Source organism: Lemur catta, chromosome 1, assembly GCF_020740605.2.
Source record: "Lemur catta isolate mLemCat1 chromosome 1, mLemCat1.pri, whole genome shotgun sequence".
NCBI classification, from domain to species: domain Eukaryota; kingdom Metazoa; phylum Chordata; class Mammalia; order Primates; family Lemuridae; genus Lemur; species Lemur catta.
In genome coordinates this window covers 283,876,762-283,894,027 of record NC_059128.1, presented here as the reverse complement: position 1 = coordinate 283,894,027, position 17,266 = coordinate 283,876,762, and the positions used below count along the sequence as shown (strand labels likewise).

The 17,266-nt window shown below is 42.5% G+C and overlaps 1 protein-coding gene across 7 annotated transcripts in view; it reads left to right on the top strand.

The window, feature by feature from the left end:
• Positions 1-7,787, top strand: part of LOC123630789 (heat shock transcription factor 2 binding protein) — a 107,638-nt gene extending 99,851 nt beyond the window's left edge. For 6 of the 7 annotated variants that reach the window (XM_045540759.1, XM_045540760.1, XM_045540762.1 and 3 more), the window contains 2 exons: positions 6,307-6,393; positions 7,098-7,787. In XM_045540759.1, the coding sequence (XP_045396715.1) occupies positions 6,307-6,393; positions 7,098-7,306 (296 nt within the window). In that variant the 3' untranslated portion in view covers positions 7,307-7,787. The remainder of the gene's footprint in view (positions 1-6,306; positions 6,394-7,097) is intronic. The other variant, XM_045540765.1, reaches the window with a different exon arrangement.
• The last annotated feature ends 9,479 nt before the right edge of the window (positions 7,788-17,266 follow it).

Genomic DNA, 17,266 nt, shown 5'->3' with positions numbered 1-17,266 from the left:
TCTTAGAGGAGAAGCTTTCAACTTTTCCCTGTTGAGTATGATGTTGGCTATGGGTTTGTAATATATGACCACTATTTTGTTGAGGTACATTCCTTCTGTATTTTAACTTTGTGAGAGTTTTTTTTTTTAGCATGAAAGGTTGAATTTTATCAAATGCTTTTTCTGTGTCTATTGAGATGATCATACGGTTTTTGTCCGTCATTCTGTTGATACGATGTATCATGTTTATTGATTTGTGTATGGTGAACCATCCTTGTATCTCTGGGATAAAACCCTCTTCATCACGGTGATTGATCTTTTTAATATGCTGCTGGCTTAAGTTTGCTAGTATTTTTTTGAGAATTTTTGCATCTGTGTTCATCAGGGATGTTGGCCTATAGTTTTCCTTTTTTGTTGTGTTCTTGTCTGGTTTTGGTATCATGGTAATGCTGACCTCATAGAATGAGTTTGGAAGAATTCCCTCCTCTTCATTTTTCTGGATGAGTTTGAGAATAATTGGTATCAGTTGTTCTTTAAATGTTTTGTAGAATTCTGCAGTGAAGTAGTCAGGTCCTGGGTTTTTTTTCCATGGGAGACTTTCAATTACAGATTCAATCTTGTTACTTGTAATTGACCTGTTCAGGTTTTCTATTTCTTCCTGGTTGTACGTGTCCAGGAATTTATCCGTATCCACTAGGTTTTGTAATTTGTTGGGGTATAGTTTGTAATAGTCTTTCATGATGGTTTATATTTTTCTGATATCAGTTGTTATGTTTCCTTTTTTATTTCTGATTTTATTTATTTGGGTCTTCTCTTTGTTTTTCTTGGTTAGTCTAGCTAATGGTTTGTTGATTTTGTTCATCTTTCCAAAAATCTAACTTTTTGTTTCATATTATAGTTTCAATTTCATTTATTTCTGCTCTGATCTTTATTATTTCTTCCCTTGTATTAATTTTGGCTTTGGCCATTTTTGTTGGGCTGTTTTGTCAATATTGAGTTTTCAGACATTTGTATGTATTCTGGGTTCAGGTCCTTTATCATATATGTGTTTTGCAAATGTTTTTCCCAGTCTAGTGGCTTGTCTTTTCATTGTCTTAGCTGTATCTTTTGAAGATCAGATTTTAAAAAATTTTGATGGGGCTTATAAATTTTTTTTCTCGTTTGGGTTGTGCTTTTGGTTTTGTATTTAAGAAATCTTTACCTAACTCAAGGTCACAAAGATTTTCTCCTGTTTTCTTCCAGAAGTTTTATAATTTGGGGTTTTACGTTTAGGTCTGTTACTAATTTTTGTATATTTTTATATGCGACGCAAAGTATAGATTTAAGCTCTTTGTTTTTGCATATGGATGTTCAGTTTTATCAGCTTCATTTTGTTGAATTGCCATTACATCTTGTTGAGAGCTGTGGATCTGTTTCTGGATTCTCTAATTTTATTTCATTTGTGTCTGTGTCTATCCTTCACTAATACCATACTGTTTTGATAAATGTAGGTCTTGAAATCAGGTACTGTGATTCCTCCAACATTTTTCTTTTTCTAAGATGTTTTGGCTGTCCTAGTTCCTAGGCTTTTCCAAATAAATTTGAGAATCATCTGGTCAATTTCTGTGAAAATTTCTACTGGGATTTTGGCTGGGATTGCATTGAATATATAGATCAATTTGGAGAGATTTGATATCTTAACAAGATTGAGTCTGCTAGTCCCAAGACAATGGTACATCTCTCCGTTTTTTGGAGTCATCTTTGAATCCTTACATCAGTGTTGTGTGGTTTCCAGCGTACAAATCTTGCACATATAAGATTTATACTTAAGTGTTTAATGTTTTTGGTGCTATTATAAATGGTAGTCTTGTAAAAACATTTGATTTCCATTTTTTTATTATTAGTGTGTGGATACAAGTGATCTTTGTATGTTGACCTTGTATCCTGCAATCCTGCTAAACTCAATTAGTTCTAGTGTCTTTTTAATAGATTCTCTGGGGTTTTCTATATAGACAATCATGTCATCTGCAAATAGAGATAGTTCTAACATTCCAATCTATAAGCCTTTTATTTCTTTTTCTCGCCTTACTGCACAGGCTTGGATCTTTAGTATGATTTTCAATAGGGGTGGTGAGGATGGGCATCCTTGCATTGTGCCTTATCTTAGGAAAGAGGCATTCAGTTTTCAGCCATTAAGTGTGATGTTAGGTATGTGTTTTTTGTAGATGCATTTAATCTGGTTCAGGATGTTCCTTTCTATTCTTAGTTTGCTGAGAGTTTTTGTTATGAACAGGTGTTGAATTTTGCCAAAGGCTTCTTCTACATTTGTTGAAAAGATAATTTGGTTTTTCTTCTTCAGTCCATTGTTATGGTAAGTGATATCAATTGATCTACAAATGTTGAAACCAACCTTGTATTCCTATAATAAATATTGGCTGTGAAGTATTACCCTGTTTATATATTGCTTGATTTTGTTTGCTGATATTTTGTTTAGGATTTTTGTGTCTATGTTCATGAAGGACATTGGTCTGTTCTTTTCTTGAAATATCTTTGTCTAGTTTTGGTGTCAGTGTAATTCTGGCCTTAGAAAGTTGCGAATTATTTCCTCCTTTTCTATTTTTTTGAAAGGGTTATATAAAATTACTGTTATTTCTTTGTTAATTGTTTGATGGAATTTGCTAATGAAGCCCTCTGGGCCTGGGTTTTTTTTTATTATGCAAATATTTTTAACTACAAACTTAATTTCTTTAATAGATACAGGACTAATTCACGTTATCTATTTTTTTATTTTGAGTGATTTGTAGTAGCTTGTGTCTTCTAAGGACTTTGTCCATTCCATTCAAATTATAAAATTTATGAGCACAAAATTATTCATAATATTCCCTTGTTATCTCTTTATATAATGTTTGTAATTTTTGTCCGTCTTCTCTCTGTCTCACTGTCTCTGTCTTTGTCTCTCTCTCAACTAGTCTGGCTAGAGTTGTATCACTTTTATAAATTTTTTAAAGGGGTCAGCTTTAGGTTTTATTGATTTTTTTCAATTGTATTGTTTTCTGCACTTTTATTTTTTCCCCTTTTGCATTTTTTAGGTTTGATTTACTCTTTTTCTGATATTTTTAAGGTGAAAGCCAAGATGATTAATTTGAGACCTTTGTTCCTTTCCAATATAAGCATTTAATGCTATAAATTTCCCTCATAATCACTGGCTTAACTGCATCCACAAATTTTGATAATGTTGTGTTTTCATTTTTATTTCATGAACAATATTTCATAGTTTCATTTATAGCTTCCTTTTTTTAAAAAGGATTATTCTTTCTTTTTTTAATTTCAGCGTATTATAGGGGTACAAAAGTTTAGGTTACGTGTATTGCCCTTGCCCCCCCCCCCCCCCCCGAATCAGAGCTTCAAGAGTGTCCAACGCCTAGACGGTGCACATCGCACTCATTATGTATGTATACACCCCCCCCTGCACATCTCCCTAAATGTGCTCTTAGTTGATGATCAGTGAAACCAATTTGATGGTGAGTACACGTGGTGCTTATTTTTCCGTTCTTGGGATACTTCACTTAGTAGAATGGGTTCCAGCTCTATCCAGGAAAATACAGGAGGTGCTATATCACCATTATTTCTTATAGCTGAGTAGTACTCAATGGTATACATACATATACCACATTTTATTAACCACTCATTTATTGATGGGCACTTGGGTTGTTTTCACATCTTTGCAATTGTGAATTGTGCTGCTATAAACATTCGAGTGCAGATGTCTTTTTTATAGAATGTCTTTTGTTCTTTTGGGTAGATGCCCAATAGTGGGAATGTTGGATCAAATGGTAGGTCTACTTGTATCTGTTTAAGGTACCTCCATATTGGTTTCCACAGGGGTTATACTAGTTTGCAGTCCCACCAGCAGTGTATGAGTGTTCCTGTCTCTCCGCATCCACGCCAACATTTATTGTTTTGGGACTTACTGATAAAGGCCATTCTCACTGGAGTTAAGTGATACCTCTTTGTGGTTTTGATTTGCATTTCTCTGATGATTAGAGATGTTGAGCATTTTTTCATATGTTTGTTGGCCATTCTTCTGTCTTCTTTTGAAAAATTTCAATTCATGTCCTTTGCCCATTTTTTGATAGGGTTGTTTGGTTTTTTTCTTGCTGATTTTCCTGAGTTCTAAATAGCTTCTAGTTATCGGTCATTTATCGGATGCGTAGCCTGCGAAAATTTTTTCACATTCTGTACGTTGTCTGTTTGCTCTCGTGAAGGTTTTTCTGGCTGTGCAGAAGCTTTTTTATTTAGTCAGATCTCGTTTATTTATTTTTCTTGTTGCTGTGATTGCCTTTGGGGTCTTCTTCATAAATTCTTTGGCTAGGCCAATGTCTATAATAGTTTTTCCCACATTTTCTTCTAGAGTTCTAATAGTTTCGCACCTTAAGTCTGTTATTCATATGACTTCCTTTTTGATCCATATATTATTTAGAAGTGTGTTATTTGATCCAAATATTTGAGGATTTTAAGATGTTTTTCTGTTATTTATTTATTTCTGTTATTTCTCATTTATTCCTATGTGATCACAGAACATACTTTGAATTCTTTTAAATTTCTTGAGATTTGTTTTGTGGCCCTGACCATGGTCTATCTTGGTGGATGTCCAGTGGGCATTGGAAGGAATGTCTTCTGCTATTGTTGGGTTGAGTGTTTTTTTAATATAAATGTCAGGTCAGGTTGGGTGATATTGTTCAGGTATTCCATATCCTTATTCATTTTCTTTCTTTTGTTTTTAAAATCAGTAATGGAAATAAGAGTGTAAAAGTTTCCAACTTTAATTTTGAATATGTTTATTTGCCCTCAGAGTCCTAGGATGTGTTGCTTTGTGTCTTTTGAAGCTTTATTGTTACATACATACATAATTAAAACTACTGTCTTTTGGTACATTGACCTCTTATAATTATGCAATGTCCCTTTTTATCCCTGGTAATATTTCTTGTTCTGATGAAAATATAGGAACTGCAGCCTTCTTTTAATTAGTGGTTACATGGCATAATTGCTATGTTTATACTGTTTTTATTTAATGTAATTATTAAAATATGGAAAGGAATATAGAAATATTGCTAATTTCTTCTTTTCCTCTTTCTTGTCTGATACTGGATTTAGTATTTTAATATCCCATTTTATCTGCAGTATTAGCTTCTCATTTACACTTTAAAAAATACTTTTATAGTATTTGCCCTAGGGTTCACAATATACTCTTTTATCACAGTACAGTCATACATCATTTAACAATGGGGATACATTCTGAGAAATGCATTATTAGATGATTTTGTGATTATGGGAACATCTTAGCTTGTACTCTCACAAACCTAGATGATATAGCCTGCTGTGCACCTAGGCATGTTGCTATACGGGTTTGTAGCCTAGTGGTATTTGTGTATCTAAGCAGAGAAAAGGTACAGTTAAAATATGGGACCACTGTCATATATGTGGCCAGTTGTTGACTGAAACATCGTTATGCAGCGAGTGCATGCTTACCTTTGAAAAATACCATGCTGCTTCAGGTGTAGTGTAGCTTAAAACAGTGTTTTACCATCTGTCAGTCATATTTATTTCAAATTCCCTTTCTGATGGGTTGTCTCTTTTCCGGGCTATGTTGACTGTCATTTGACAGTGGGCCTTTTGTTTCTTTTGCTCTTTCATTATAATTTTTTATGGAATGTTTGACATTACATGGACGACAGTAGAGCAGGATCAACAGACATTTCTGTAATGGGCCAGATAGGAAATATTTTGAGCTTTTAGGGCCACAAATGATCCCTGTTGGATATTATTCTTTCTTTTTTTCCTTTAGGAAAATAACCCTTTAAAAATATGCAAACCTCTTTTTGTTTGCAGCCTGTACAGAAACAGATCATGGGCTACATTCGGCCTCTGGGCCATAGTGTATCTTCCTCTGCAGAGGTAGGTAGGTAGGTAGGTAGTTTTTGCACTTGGGAGTGGCCACGCCTCTTGTTCCACTGGGCTGTCTGTCCGTGTGGGAGATTGAGCTGGGTTTGGGTTTTGTTGTTGCTATGGTTACCTTCCAGTCCCACTGGCTGCAGATTCCTCTGTCCTTTCCTGTGCTTAGGCTGAGGGTGGAGTTGCCAGAGTGTCTTTGCCCTTGGCTTTTGGCCTTCCATCTGTGCCCGTGCAGCTCTGTGTCTTGGGCAAGCCTATACTAGAGAAAGTCTCCCGCCCCTCTCCCAAAGAGGAAGACTCTGGTTTGGGCTTAGGATGGTTCAGCACCTCCCCCAGGGCAGAGCAGTTCCTTTCATCCTCCCCCAAGCCACAGTGGCCTCCCCTCTTGTTCTGTAGGGAGAAGCCTCTGGTCCCCGCATGCGGTTGTGGCAGCTCCCACTGAAGGATTTAGTCCACTTCTTCGGTCCTCTTACTTCTTAGCAGGTTTTTTTTTTTTTAAATAAATGTACTAAGAAAGAAGTGCTGTTTTTTCCAATCATAGTACCCAATCAAGAAGTAAATTAGTGGCATGTTAAAAGTTCCCAATAAAGAGAGAGGGTGTTAATAAATGGTAAGGAGAGTTGGCTCCGCTCTGGGTAAGGATTATAGCTTTGGGTGCGGCTGCTGTTTTGGCCCAGCTGTTCTTTAGTGGTTGCTAGAGTTAAGCAGGGCTGTCAGGCTCTATAACTCCTGGGTACATTCACGTAGAAAATAAACAATATGAATATTATAGCCTGTGACTCAGTGGCCCTGAATAGATGCTGTATCTGTATGTGGTCTCTGAAAGGTTTGCTGTAGTTGGAATGAAAATGAAGTAGTACCTTTTAAAACAATCTTATAAGTGAACAGAATTATAACAAACATGGAAAGCCCTCATATTTCTAGTTCTGCCTTTTAAAATTACATGATTGTGAGTAATATTTGGATATGATGGTTACCAAATAGACGATTGTTGAATTTGGTCGCACTGCTTTTATGAGCTAAGCTTTTACATCAAGAAGCTTTGATGTAAAGCTCACTTTGTTTCTGGGTTAGCTCATGGTTTTCTAAACTGTCAAATCTGACATTGGGAAAGGCCGAGAACCCCTTGAGGGGCAGGTTCCTGCTGAAGGTTTCATTCTAACTGGAGGGGTCGCCTCTTTCCCCAGACCCAGACGCAGAGGTGTGCCTTCACGTGTTACGGCTCGTCCAGTCCGTGGTTCTGGAGCCAGAAGTCTTCTCCAGGTCGGCTGCTGAGTTCCGGAGCTCCTTGCCCCTGCAGCGCATCCTGGCGATGTCCAAGAGCCGCAACCCTCACCTGCAGACTGCCGCCCAGGAACTCCTAGAAGATCTCCGTGCTCTGGAGCGTGATGTGTAGGTGCGCTCTGCCACCTAGGGGTTTGGTGAAAATGCCAGTGTCCCCTCCCTCCCCAGGTCCCTCCGTTTGTATTCCAGAACCACCACCATGTGCCACGTGTTAGAGACGGCAAAATGCGATTGACTAGAGATGGACGTAAGTTTATGTGTATCCCACATAACTTCCTCCTGGAAGTGAAAGTACTTGTGGGTGGCTGTTATCTTGCCAAAGGGGAGGCCATAAAAGAATCCATCCTTCTGGAAAGGTCTGTACTACCAGGAAGAGGGCTTCCTCCGAGTAGTTCCGCACTGGTCAGCATTTTCCTGAGATACAGTTCTTTAAAAAAACATTCTTTCTCTAGTAATTATAATTAATCCCTCCAAAATGCAAGTTTACCTTTATGTCCTTTTGGTAAACCTACTATTTCAGATTACGTTGGACATTTTAGTTGTATATTTTTTGTACCTCTTTTATTTTTGAATAAAGAAAATCAGAGAGTTGATGTGTTATAATTGCTTTCTGAAATATAAACTTGTTATTAGGTAGTTGCTCTCCTTTGTGTATTACAATGTATACACTTGGTTGATAGAAAAAACTTTTGTTATATTGTTCTGGGGCCTTCGGCTATAAACTTAGAAGACCAGTTTTTTTTTTTTTTTTTTTTTCTGAGACAGAGTCTCACTCTGTTGCCCTGGCTAGAGTGAGTGCCATGGCATCAGCCTAGCTCACAGTAACCTCAAACTCGTAGGCTCAAGCGATCCTACTGCCTCAGCCTCCTGAGTAGCTGGGACTGCAGGCATGCGCCACCATGCCCGGCTAATTTTATGTATATATATTTTTAGTTGTCCATATAATTTCTTTCTATTTTTAGTAGAGACAGGATCTCGCTCTTGCTCAGGCTGGTCTCGAACTCCTGAGCTCAAACGATCCGCCCGCCTCGGCCTCCCAGAGTGCTAGGATTACAGGCGTGAGCCACTCCGCCCGGCCGAAGACCATTTTTCTCATAACAGATATTGTGAAAACCGACTTCATAGATGAAAACACACGCAGTTGGTTGAGATTCTTTGAGTGATAGTTCCAGCTCCCTTTTTGTGCATGGGTGCGTGTGTATCCCAGGTCCCCGCCATGTAGGAATATATCCGTTTTGCCTGCATACAGGTCACGCAGCCCAGCTTTTGTTCTGGGCCACCTGCAGAGAGAAATATGCTTCATTTCTCCCAGACACCATGTGTGTAAGAGTCAGAGTTGCCATTTAAACCACTCTTTAAAATCGCATTAGAGAACACTCTTTCCTTTTTCAGGGGCTGTTTCCTCCAGTCTGGTTCTGTGTACTGAGAGAGCGAACAAGTGCAGCCGCTCCTCCCAGCAGCAGCGCGACATGCGTGTGTAAGCGGTGTCTGTTGTGCAAGGCATTTTAGAATAACTATTTTTCTTTTATGTGGATTTTTATAGGCAGTGTGCACTTTATGGCTGAGGCTGAATGAGGAGTACAGAGGAAGGCACAGTTGCTTAGGTTTCATGAGCCAACATATTGTGGAGCGCTAGCTCATCAGAGCCAGAGGAATGTTGCAAAAGGCAGTTTAAAATTCATGGAGGCAGAAATCAGCCCATCTGTGCTGTGTGGTTCTGTGGGTCCTGATTATTGGCGAATAAAATTGAGGATGTTGTGTTTTCATACTTAATCTATCTGGATATCATAGTCTTTTTGGTTGTTATGTTTAATAAGGTAATGGGTGATGAATTAGTGTAATTAGTTTGTGCTGCCTCTAGAACTGCAGGGTTTCTTCCTGCCAAAGATGGGGTCTGTGGTGTGTAGAGATGCGTGAACCTGGGCCAGACCCCTGAGTGTTGTGTGGTTTAGCTAATTAGTAGGTGGATGTGATTAAGAGGGATCAGTTTTTTTCTCCTGATTTTGAAGTGCTAAGGATAGCAAGAGTTCTTAGGATAACTCCTTCAGGAAGAACATGACAAATACATGTTTTGAATGTATATCAAGGGAAAAAGTACGTAAGGTCAGTTTTAAGGAGTGACCTGCCTCTCTAATATTTCTGCTCTTCATGTAAAGGTCAACAGGAAAACATAGGTTCTTTAATTTTTCCACATCTAATGATCTAAAGAAAATCTACTCAGTTAAAAAAAATATTATACATAAAAGCATGTACTTTACAGTGTTTGAGGTCTCTTGTGAATTTTAAAATCAGAGGTAAAAGCAGTAAAATAGTGCATATATTTTAAAATTTAATTTTGACAGAATTCCTCTTGTATTTGTTAAGTTCAGGAACACTTTTTCTCCTTGGCACTGTCAGTTTGTATGTAAAGGTGTGCAGCCTGGCAGGCCGACAGTCAGACTTCACCTCCTCCCTCTCCGTTTCTCCCAGGTGGGCCAGAGCAGGTCTCCTGCCATCTGCTTGCTCATTAACCATCTAATCTGCACTCTCTCAAGTCTGAAAAGAGCAAACCCTCGTTAAGATGCAGAGTCTTTATGGATGGCTTTGGAGACCTGTGTCTCCTAATGGCCTGACGTAGGATAAGTCTAATGTTACAGAATTCTTCTAGTTCCAGATATTTATATAGCCCTGTGTCCTTCATTTATTCTAGAGGATTCTTAACTAAAGTACCAAGATCACAAGTCTGGGTCTAAGAGAAAATCAGACCAAGGCTGGAAGTTAGATCATGGTCAAGGAAGGATTTTAATAAAGGTTGTAAATGTGCCTATTACAACGATTCTGCTGGACCTGCCATTGCCTGCATTGCCATGACATTGATATAAATGGAAAAGGTTGATAAATGCTTTTGCAGACTTGATAATTTTCTGAGAAGTCCTGAAGTTGAAGTTGCTGTATTTTCTGCCATGGTGTAGATGCTTAGACTGCCTCAGAAGGACTTCTCCAGCCAGTGTAGGATCTCAGATATAGAGCCTGGTATAGTGTAGGAACACAGTATTGGATACAACATCCTGTAGGACAGGATGAGAGCTCAGAAGGTGGTGTTAACCCACTGGAAAGTCTTTGGATGCTTTTTGAGTCCAGGCTCAGGTGGGGAGGGCAAGAGACACTGGTACACCTCTGTCTTCACCAACTGTTTCTCTGCTCTGAGAGTATGCACAGTTAAATTTATCTCCAGATGTAGAGTAAGAAAGTGGAGTCCTTTGATTGTGTTAGTGCATGCTATAAAATGAAAACTGTTGTTATTATCTTATATCTAACATAAAATTTACCATTTTAACCAATTTTTAAGTGACATTTAAATACATTCTTCATGTTGTGTAACCATTGGTATTGTTTATTTCCAGAACTTTTTCTTCTTCCCAAACAGAAATCCTTTACCCATCATACAACTTCCCATTCCCCATACCCTTGTCCCCAAGCCCCTGGCATCCTCTATTCTACTTCTGTCTCTATGAATTTGAGTACTCTGGGTACCTCATGTAAGTGGAATCATACAATATTTATTCTTTTAGTTCTAGCTTATTTCACTTAGTAATATGTCCGCAAGGTTCATCCTTGCACATGTGTCAGAACTTCATTCCTTTTTATGGCTGCATAATCCACTGTATGTATGAACCACATTTAGTTTACCCATGCATCTGCTGATGGACGCTTAGATTGTTTTTACCTTTTGGCTGTTGTGAATAGTGTTGCTATAAACATTGAGGTACAAGTGTCTGGTTGAGTCTCTGCTTTCAGTTCTTTTGGGTGTATACCTAGAAGGGAAATTGCTGAATCATGTGGTAGTTCTGTTTAACTATTTGAGGAACTGCCAGACTGTTTTCCACAGCAGCTGCACCAGTTTGCCTGCCCCCGGCAGCAGCACTCGGGGCTTCCAGTTCTCCACCTGCTTGCTCACGCTTCTCACTTTTCTGTTTACTGACGGCAGCCACTGATAATGGGTGGAAGTGGGATCTCATTGTGCTTTTGACCTGCTTTCCCTAATGGCTAATAATGTTGAGCATCTTTTCATGTGCTTTTTGGCCATTTGTCTATCTTCTTTATATCTTTAATAGCGTTTTAATTTTGTTTTCTTTTTACGTTCACTTTAGTACTGTGCTAAGTATATCTTCTTTGAATAGAGAATTGTCTATTTAAGACCTTTGCCCATTTTTGTATTGGGTTGTTTGCTTTTTGTCATTAAGTTGCAAGTGTTCTCTCTTTGTTATAGATAGTAACACCTTATCAGGTATATGATTTGCAGACATTAACTCCCATTCTGTGGGTTGTCTTTTCATTCTTTTAATAGTGTCCTTTGATGTGCAAGAGTTTTTAATTTTGATCAAGTCCAGCTTATCTACTTTTTCCTTTGTTGCCTGTGCTTTTGGTGTTGTACCCAAGAAATCATTATCAAATCCATGTTCTTGAAGATTTTCTCCTGTGTTTTTTCCTGAACTTTATAGCTTTTTCTCTTCAGTTTAGGTCTTTGATCCATTTTGAAGTAATTTTTGTATGTGATATAAGATAAGGGTCCAGTTTTATTCTTTTCCATGTGGATATCCAGTCTCCCACTGCCATTTTTTGAATTTTGTAATTGTTATTTGAAACTATTATCTCAGAACTCAAAAATTCACATATACTGTGCTCACCATATTTTAAAATTATTTGATTTCATGAATAGTCTTTATTGTAAGGATTTTAGATTGTTCCAGTTGAGCTCTTTGAGTTGCTGCCTTTGCCACCATAAATGTGCATTTACTGCCCTTAGAACATACTTAGCAAAACATGGCTCTCAATTAGAAAAATGACTCCCACTCATATAGTCTGTTATATTTGTTTAATTGACAAAGGCATAATTGCAGATCAGCTTTTCAGAATAAAAGGTTTTATGCAAAATATTACTATTTCAATGTCTAGGAACAGTCCAAGCAGCAGGAAGAGGTGCAAAGGCCCTGTGAGCACTTGCTTGGTACACATCTGAAGGCAGAAGGGAGTATTTGGGCGTGGGCCACATGAGACTTATGATTCATTTTGTATGATGGCAAGTTGTTGGAGGGCTGGGGCAGGTGCAACATCTGATTTACATTGTAAAATGGAAAAAATAAAAATTAACTCTGCCTTTAAGATTATTAGACGGCCACACTGTCCGACTGTAGCCATGGGATCCTCCCTGCCCATCACCTCAAATGGCAGTGTGGGAGTTCTCACTGGATGCCGCGCCTGCCCAGGTGCTGTACACGTGTGTAGTCCTTCCTGCGCAAGGGGCAGTGTGGAGGTGACAGTTCCCTGCCAGAGTAGGGGCATGCCACTGGCCCACCGGGAGGAAGATGCCTCCTAGTGCCACCTGGGCAGCCCCGCCTGCCCTCTGTTGCTCCTACCAGCAGGCGTTTCTTCAGGTCGTGCCTCCCGTCTGCTCTCTTCTTGAATCACCAACCCTAGAATGGTGGTTCCTCAGTTGTGAGGGAGTCATGGGCCCCTTCTCTACACAAAAATGCGTGGAAGCGCATATCCACTGTTTCATATGCATGGCAAGGCACTTCAGCATTGTCACGATTTCTGTGAAATCGGAACACTTCCAGTGTTAGTGGCAGCCCTGGGGCTGGGCACAGAGCGTTGCCTTCAGGGCCTGCACTTGTGTCAGCTCACTCAGTCCTCATGGCCACCCCCTGAGGTTGGCATCGCCAGCTTTGCTCTGGGGCCACAGTGGCAGAGCTGTAATTTGAATCTGTAGTCATGACGTGGTATCACCTCTCTTTCCCTGGGTGTGTGTTCTCATCTGGGGTTACTTGCCTCCAGACAGTGTCTGTCCTGCTGCTGGGCACTTGCAGTCTGGTGACTACTGTTTAACCCCCTGGCAGAGGGTCTGCAGCCTCTCACGCCAGCATGCTCTGTTGCCATCAGCAGGCCCAAGGGGTCCAGAGGGAAGGAAGGGAAGTAGGGGCAGCTCTTCCCACTCCTGCCAGACTGGTGGTTAGACAGCATGTGTTGATACACACCAGTCTCCTGTGGCTGCCTGATCACATGGTAACATTTAGAAAAATAGGGAGAGACATAGATTAATCATCAGTATTAAAAACATTGATTTTTAAAAGGTTCTGTTCAGTATCTGCAGCAGCTTGGAAAATTAACGTTTATTCCTGTCTCAGTGAGCCGCTAGTTCATGGATTGCTACAACCTGTCTTAACCTTTGCTTAGAATAATTGAGTATTTCGATCTTTCAGTCTGTCTTGCAGATCCCATAGAGCTGAGACACATCAGGGCAGGAGCAGGGCAGATTCTCCTCCCTGCTCCAGGCCAGAAGGCCAGCACCCGCACTGCTAGGCTTGGAGATAACAGGGCCTGTCCCCTCAAGGCGCCCCTGCCCTGGGTAGGCCCCTCACAGTTACAGGCCGTGGCCCAGGGCTGCCGTGACTGAGGGGAGGGGCTGAGGGATAGGGGCAGCCCTGGGAACAGCCAGTGCTTCTGCTCTTTATTCTTCAGCTAGATGCCAATAGATGAGAAATAAAGGGGTGACTGAAGCTTAGAGGAGATTACCTAAGGGCAGAGTAGGGCCAGCATAAAATTCACAAAATATACCTTTTTTCTGGGAGCTGAAGCTGACCCCTTAAGCATCAAAGCTGTTTTTTGAGAGAGCCGTTTTCATGGAAATCCTTAAAAAAACTTGTCACACCTTTGCTGCCTTTATACATTGTGCTTGGAACATTTTACCCTTCTCGATGAACCAGTGTCCTTCCCTCCACCACCCTCAGCCCAACAAGTACAGTTTCCAGAATCGTAGTGCTGCACTTGGCATTTGAGCGCGCTTCCTCCAATTGTGAGAGTAGGAGGCTGTTTCTTAAATTTGGATGAAATTTCTTACCTCTATGTACCTAAAGGTTCTGTGAAACTTGTCGTAAAGGGAGTGGGGGTGTGTTTGCTGGCTTGTATCTCTCTTCCTTAGAAGTAGTTTAGGTTTGGTTCTGAGCGGGTGTCAGGGAGTGAGCACCCAGATGGCCCAACTGAGCTGAGATGCTGCTGAGAACAGCAGCCTCTGACTGCGTGTGCTGTGTCTGGGGTGTGTTTGTGTGCGAGTGTACCATGTTTGGTGTGTATGTTTGTGCATTGTGTTTGATGTGTATATGTGTGTGCACCATTTTTGGGATGTGTGTATGTGTGTGCTGTCTTTGGGGAGTGTGTGTATGTACTGACTTTAGGGTGTTTGTGCTGTGTTGGGGTGTGTGTTTGTGCTGTATTTGTGGTGTGTGCACTCTGTATTTGGGGTATGTGTGTGTTTGTGGTATATGTGCTGTATTTAGTGTGTGTGTTTATGGTGTGTGTGTGCTATGTGTGTGCTTTGTGGTGTGTGTGTGTGCTGTATCTGTGTGCTTTGTGGTGTGTGTGTGCTGTATCTGTGTGCTGTATCTGCTGTGTCTGCGTGTGTGCTGTGTTGGGGGAGGTGGCCACACGGGGACTGAGCCCTTGCTGTTGTGCCATCAAGCCTTCCTGGCCTTCCAGAAGGTGCCTTGAGAATGGTTTAGGACAGGGTGGGGTCCTTCCTCGTGCCAGCTGCTCCTTGGGATCCCTGCCTCCATGGCTGTGATTTGCCCTTGGGTGGAAAAGACACCAATGCCCAGGCTGCCTGCAGCCCCCGCTACCCCCTGGCTGGGCCTCAGCATCCCCTTGGGGGCTGCCCTCGCTGCCTGGCCCACACAGCCCAACAGGGCCCTGGCTCCCTGAGAGCCTTGCCCAGGCTGTGCCCTGCCCTCCGGGCCTCTCAGACGTCTGGTCCGCCCTGACCCTCTCACCTGGGCACGGTGGTGGGATCTCCCCACAGCCTGACCCCACCCACAGACGCTTTTTGCCTGAATCAAGTGTGAATGCAGTTGAAGTCTTTTTAATGATGTCCCTGGCACGTCGGTGGATGTAGCCACAGGTCTTCTGTGTGTGTATGTCTGTGTGTTTCTGTCTCTGTGTCCTGTGTCCTGTGTGTGCCTGTCTGTACTTGTCTTTGTGTATGTCTGTGTGTGTCTCTGTGTGCCTGTGTCTCTGTGTGTCATATCTCCATGTGTGTGTGCATTGGGGGGCACTGTCATGCCTTCCTTCACATGCTAAACGTGCCCTGTGTCTTTAGTCCAGCCAGTTACCTTGTTAAACGCCCGTCCCCAATCCTGTGGAATCCTGTTTGGAATTTGGCCGACGGGATAAGGTACAGAGATTTTCTAAGGGGGTCATTGGCCCTTGGCTGTGTGGGCTAGAACTATGCCTCAGGTGGACATTTGTCCTCCCCTCCACCCTCCTCTGCACCCCACATCTGAGGGGCTGGAGGGCAGTGTGCCTACAGGGCTCCGATGGGCCCAGAGGATAAATTTTATCCTGTGGACTCTGAGTTTCTAGGGCTGTGTTATCGTTTACCTGTGTTTGGCTGCAGACCAGGTATACCTGTGCTCAGACGTTTGGTCAGGTCTGCGGAGACTATGACAGGCGACGGAGGCCTCGGAGCCCTGCAAGACAAAGCTCAGACCCTCTGCGTCTTGGAACTGAGCAGCGGTCAGACCCACGTTTCCCCCTTAAAAACAAACCAGCACCATATTGACTGGAGACCGGGGTGGGAGGCCGGCCCGAGGCAGAGACCGCTGGGCTCTGCTGCCAGCTCTGCTCCTGAGGCTTGTCTTGCACCTAAAGCCCCTTCTTTAATCCTGTCTTCTCTGCTGTGCTGGGAAAACAACCCTGTTCTTGGGAAGTTGCCAGAAGAAAAGCTCCATCTTAAAGTAAAAGGAGCTAGAATCACAAGGGGAGTGAACAAAGCCCGCTCCCAGGCCAGGGATCCCGGCTCTGGGTTGGGGGATTTGGTCTCCGAGGCCTGCTGACCAGCCCCCTCTCCCTCTGTGCCCGTTCAGGTGCCGGGCGCTGTCTTACGCTCCATTGACGTCATCAGCACGAGAGACTTAGAGCAAGGAACAAAACTGCCTGTACTCTCCGCGACTCCTGATGCTATCGTCTTGTAGGAAACCTTGAATGAGGTCTGGGCAGGTGAAAAGCCTTCCTGTTTGTGCTCTCAATTAGTCACACTTGATTCTGGGCCAGGCCGTCTGCTCTGATGTTAATCCCCAGGCTGGGAGGGCGAGCTGCAGCCTGCAGCTTGCGCAACCTGCACTCCAGGTTTCAGGGCGGCTTCTCCTGTGCTTTGCAACCCCTGCCCTTCCTCAGCACCCACTTTCCCGTTCCTGAGTCCTTCCAAACATTCTGGATGGGGCTATCCTTTGCGCTTCTGGGGAGGGGCAGCCTTCACCTCAGAGGGAAGCTCAAGAGCTCCTGTGCTGGGGGCCTCGGCCTCCTTCCCAGGGGCTGCTGCTGGGGCGGGGGCTCCTGCTCCCTCTGCATTGCGTGCGGGTGGGGTCAGAGCTCCCCTTTCCTCACGCAGAGTGGGCTGAGCTCCTCTGCTGCAGCAGGGGCCGCCACCCACAGACAGAACAGGCAGCACAACATATGTGCTTAGGGGTTTTCCACGACTAATGGTTGTGTCCCGAAGAATGGCGGGCAAACCAAGGTTCAAGTTATTTCTGTTCCTTACAAATCTGCGTGTAATATGCTATCTTTCAGAGGGAATTGATTAAATTATTTATTGTACCAGTCTCTGAACAGTGCGCTGTACAAAATAGTAGAGCATTTCTTGTGGCTCCCAGATCTGTACCTGCTGTTGGGGCCAGGCCACCCCACAGTTCCCAACCCCTCTGGGCGCCACAGCTGTCCCCAGGTGCTCCTGTTCAGGACCTGGCCTTCTCAGAGGGCAGAAGCAGCATGCTCTTGTCACACTGGTGTGTGTCCTGAAGCCCTGTCCTGAGCAACCCTGTGCAGAGTGGCACGGGGTGTGGGTTTGCACCCTCATCACAGAGGGAGAGAGCATGTTCCATGTGACTTAGGGTTCCACGAGCCCCTTCTTCCAGATTTGATGGTTTTTCATACTCAGAAAATCACTCGCCTCTCAGAGCAGCATGATGGGAAGAGGTAGGTCTATGTCACGGAGCTGAAGTCGTGAGTTATGATCAAAAACAGCTTTCACTTTTGACCTTGGAAC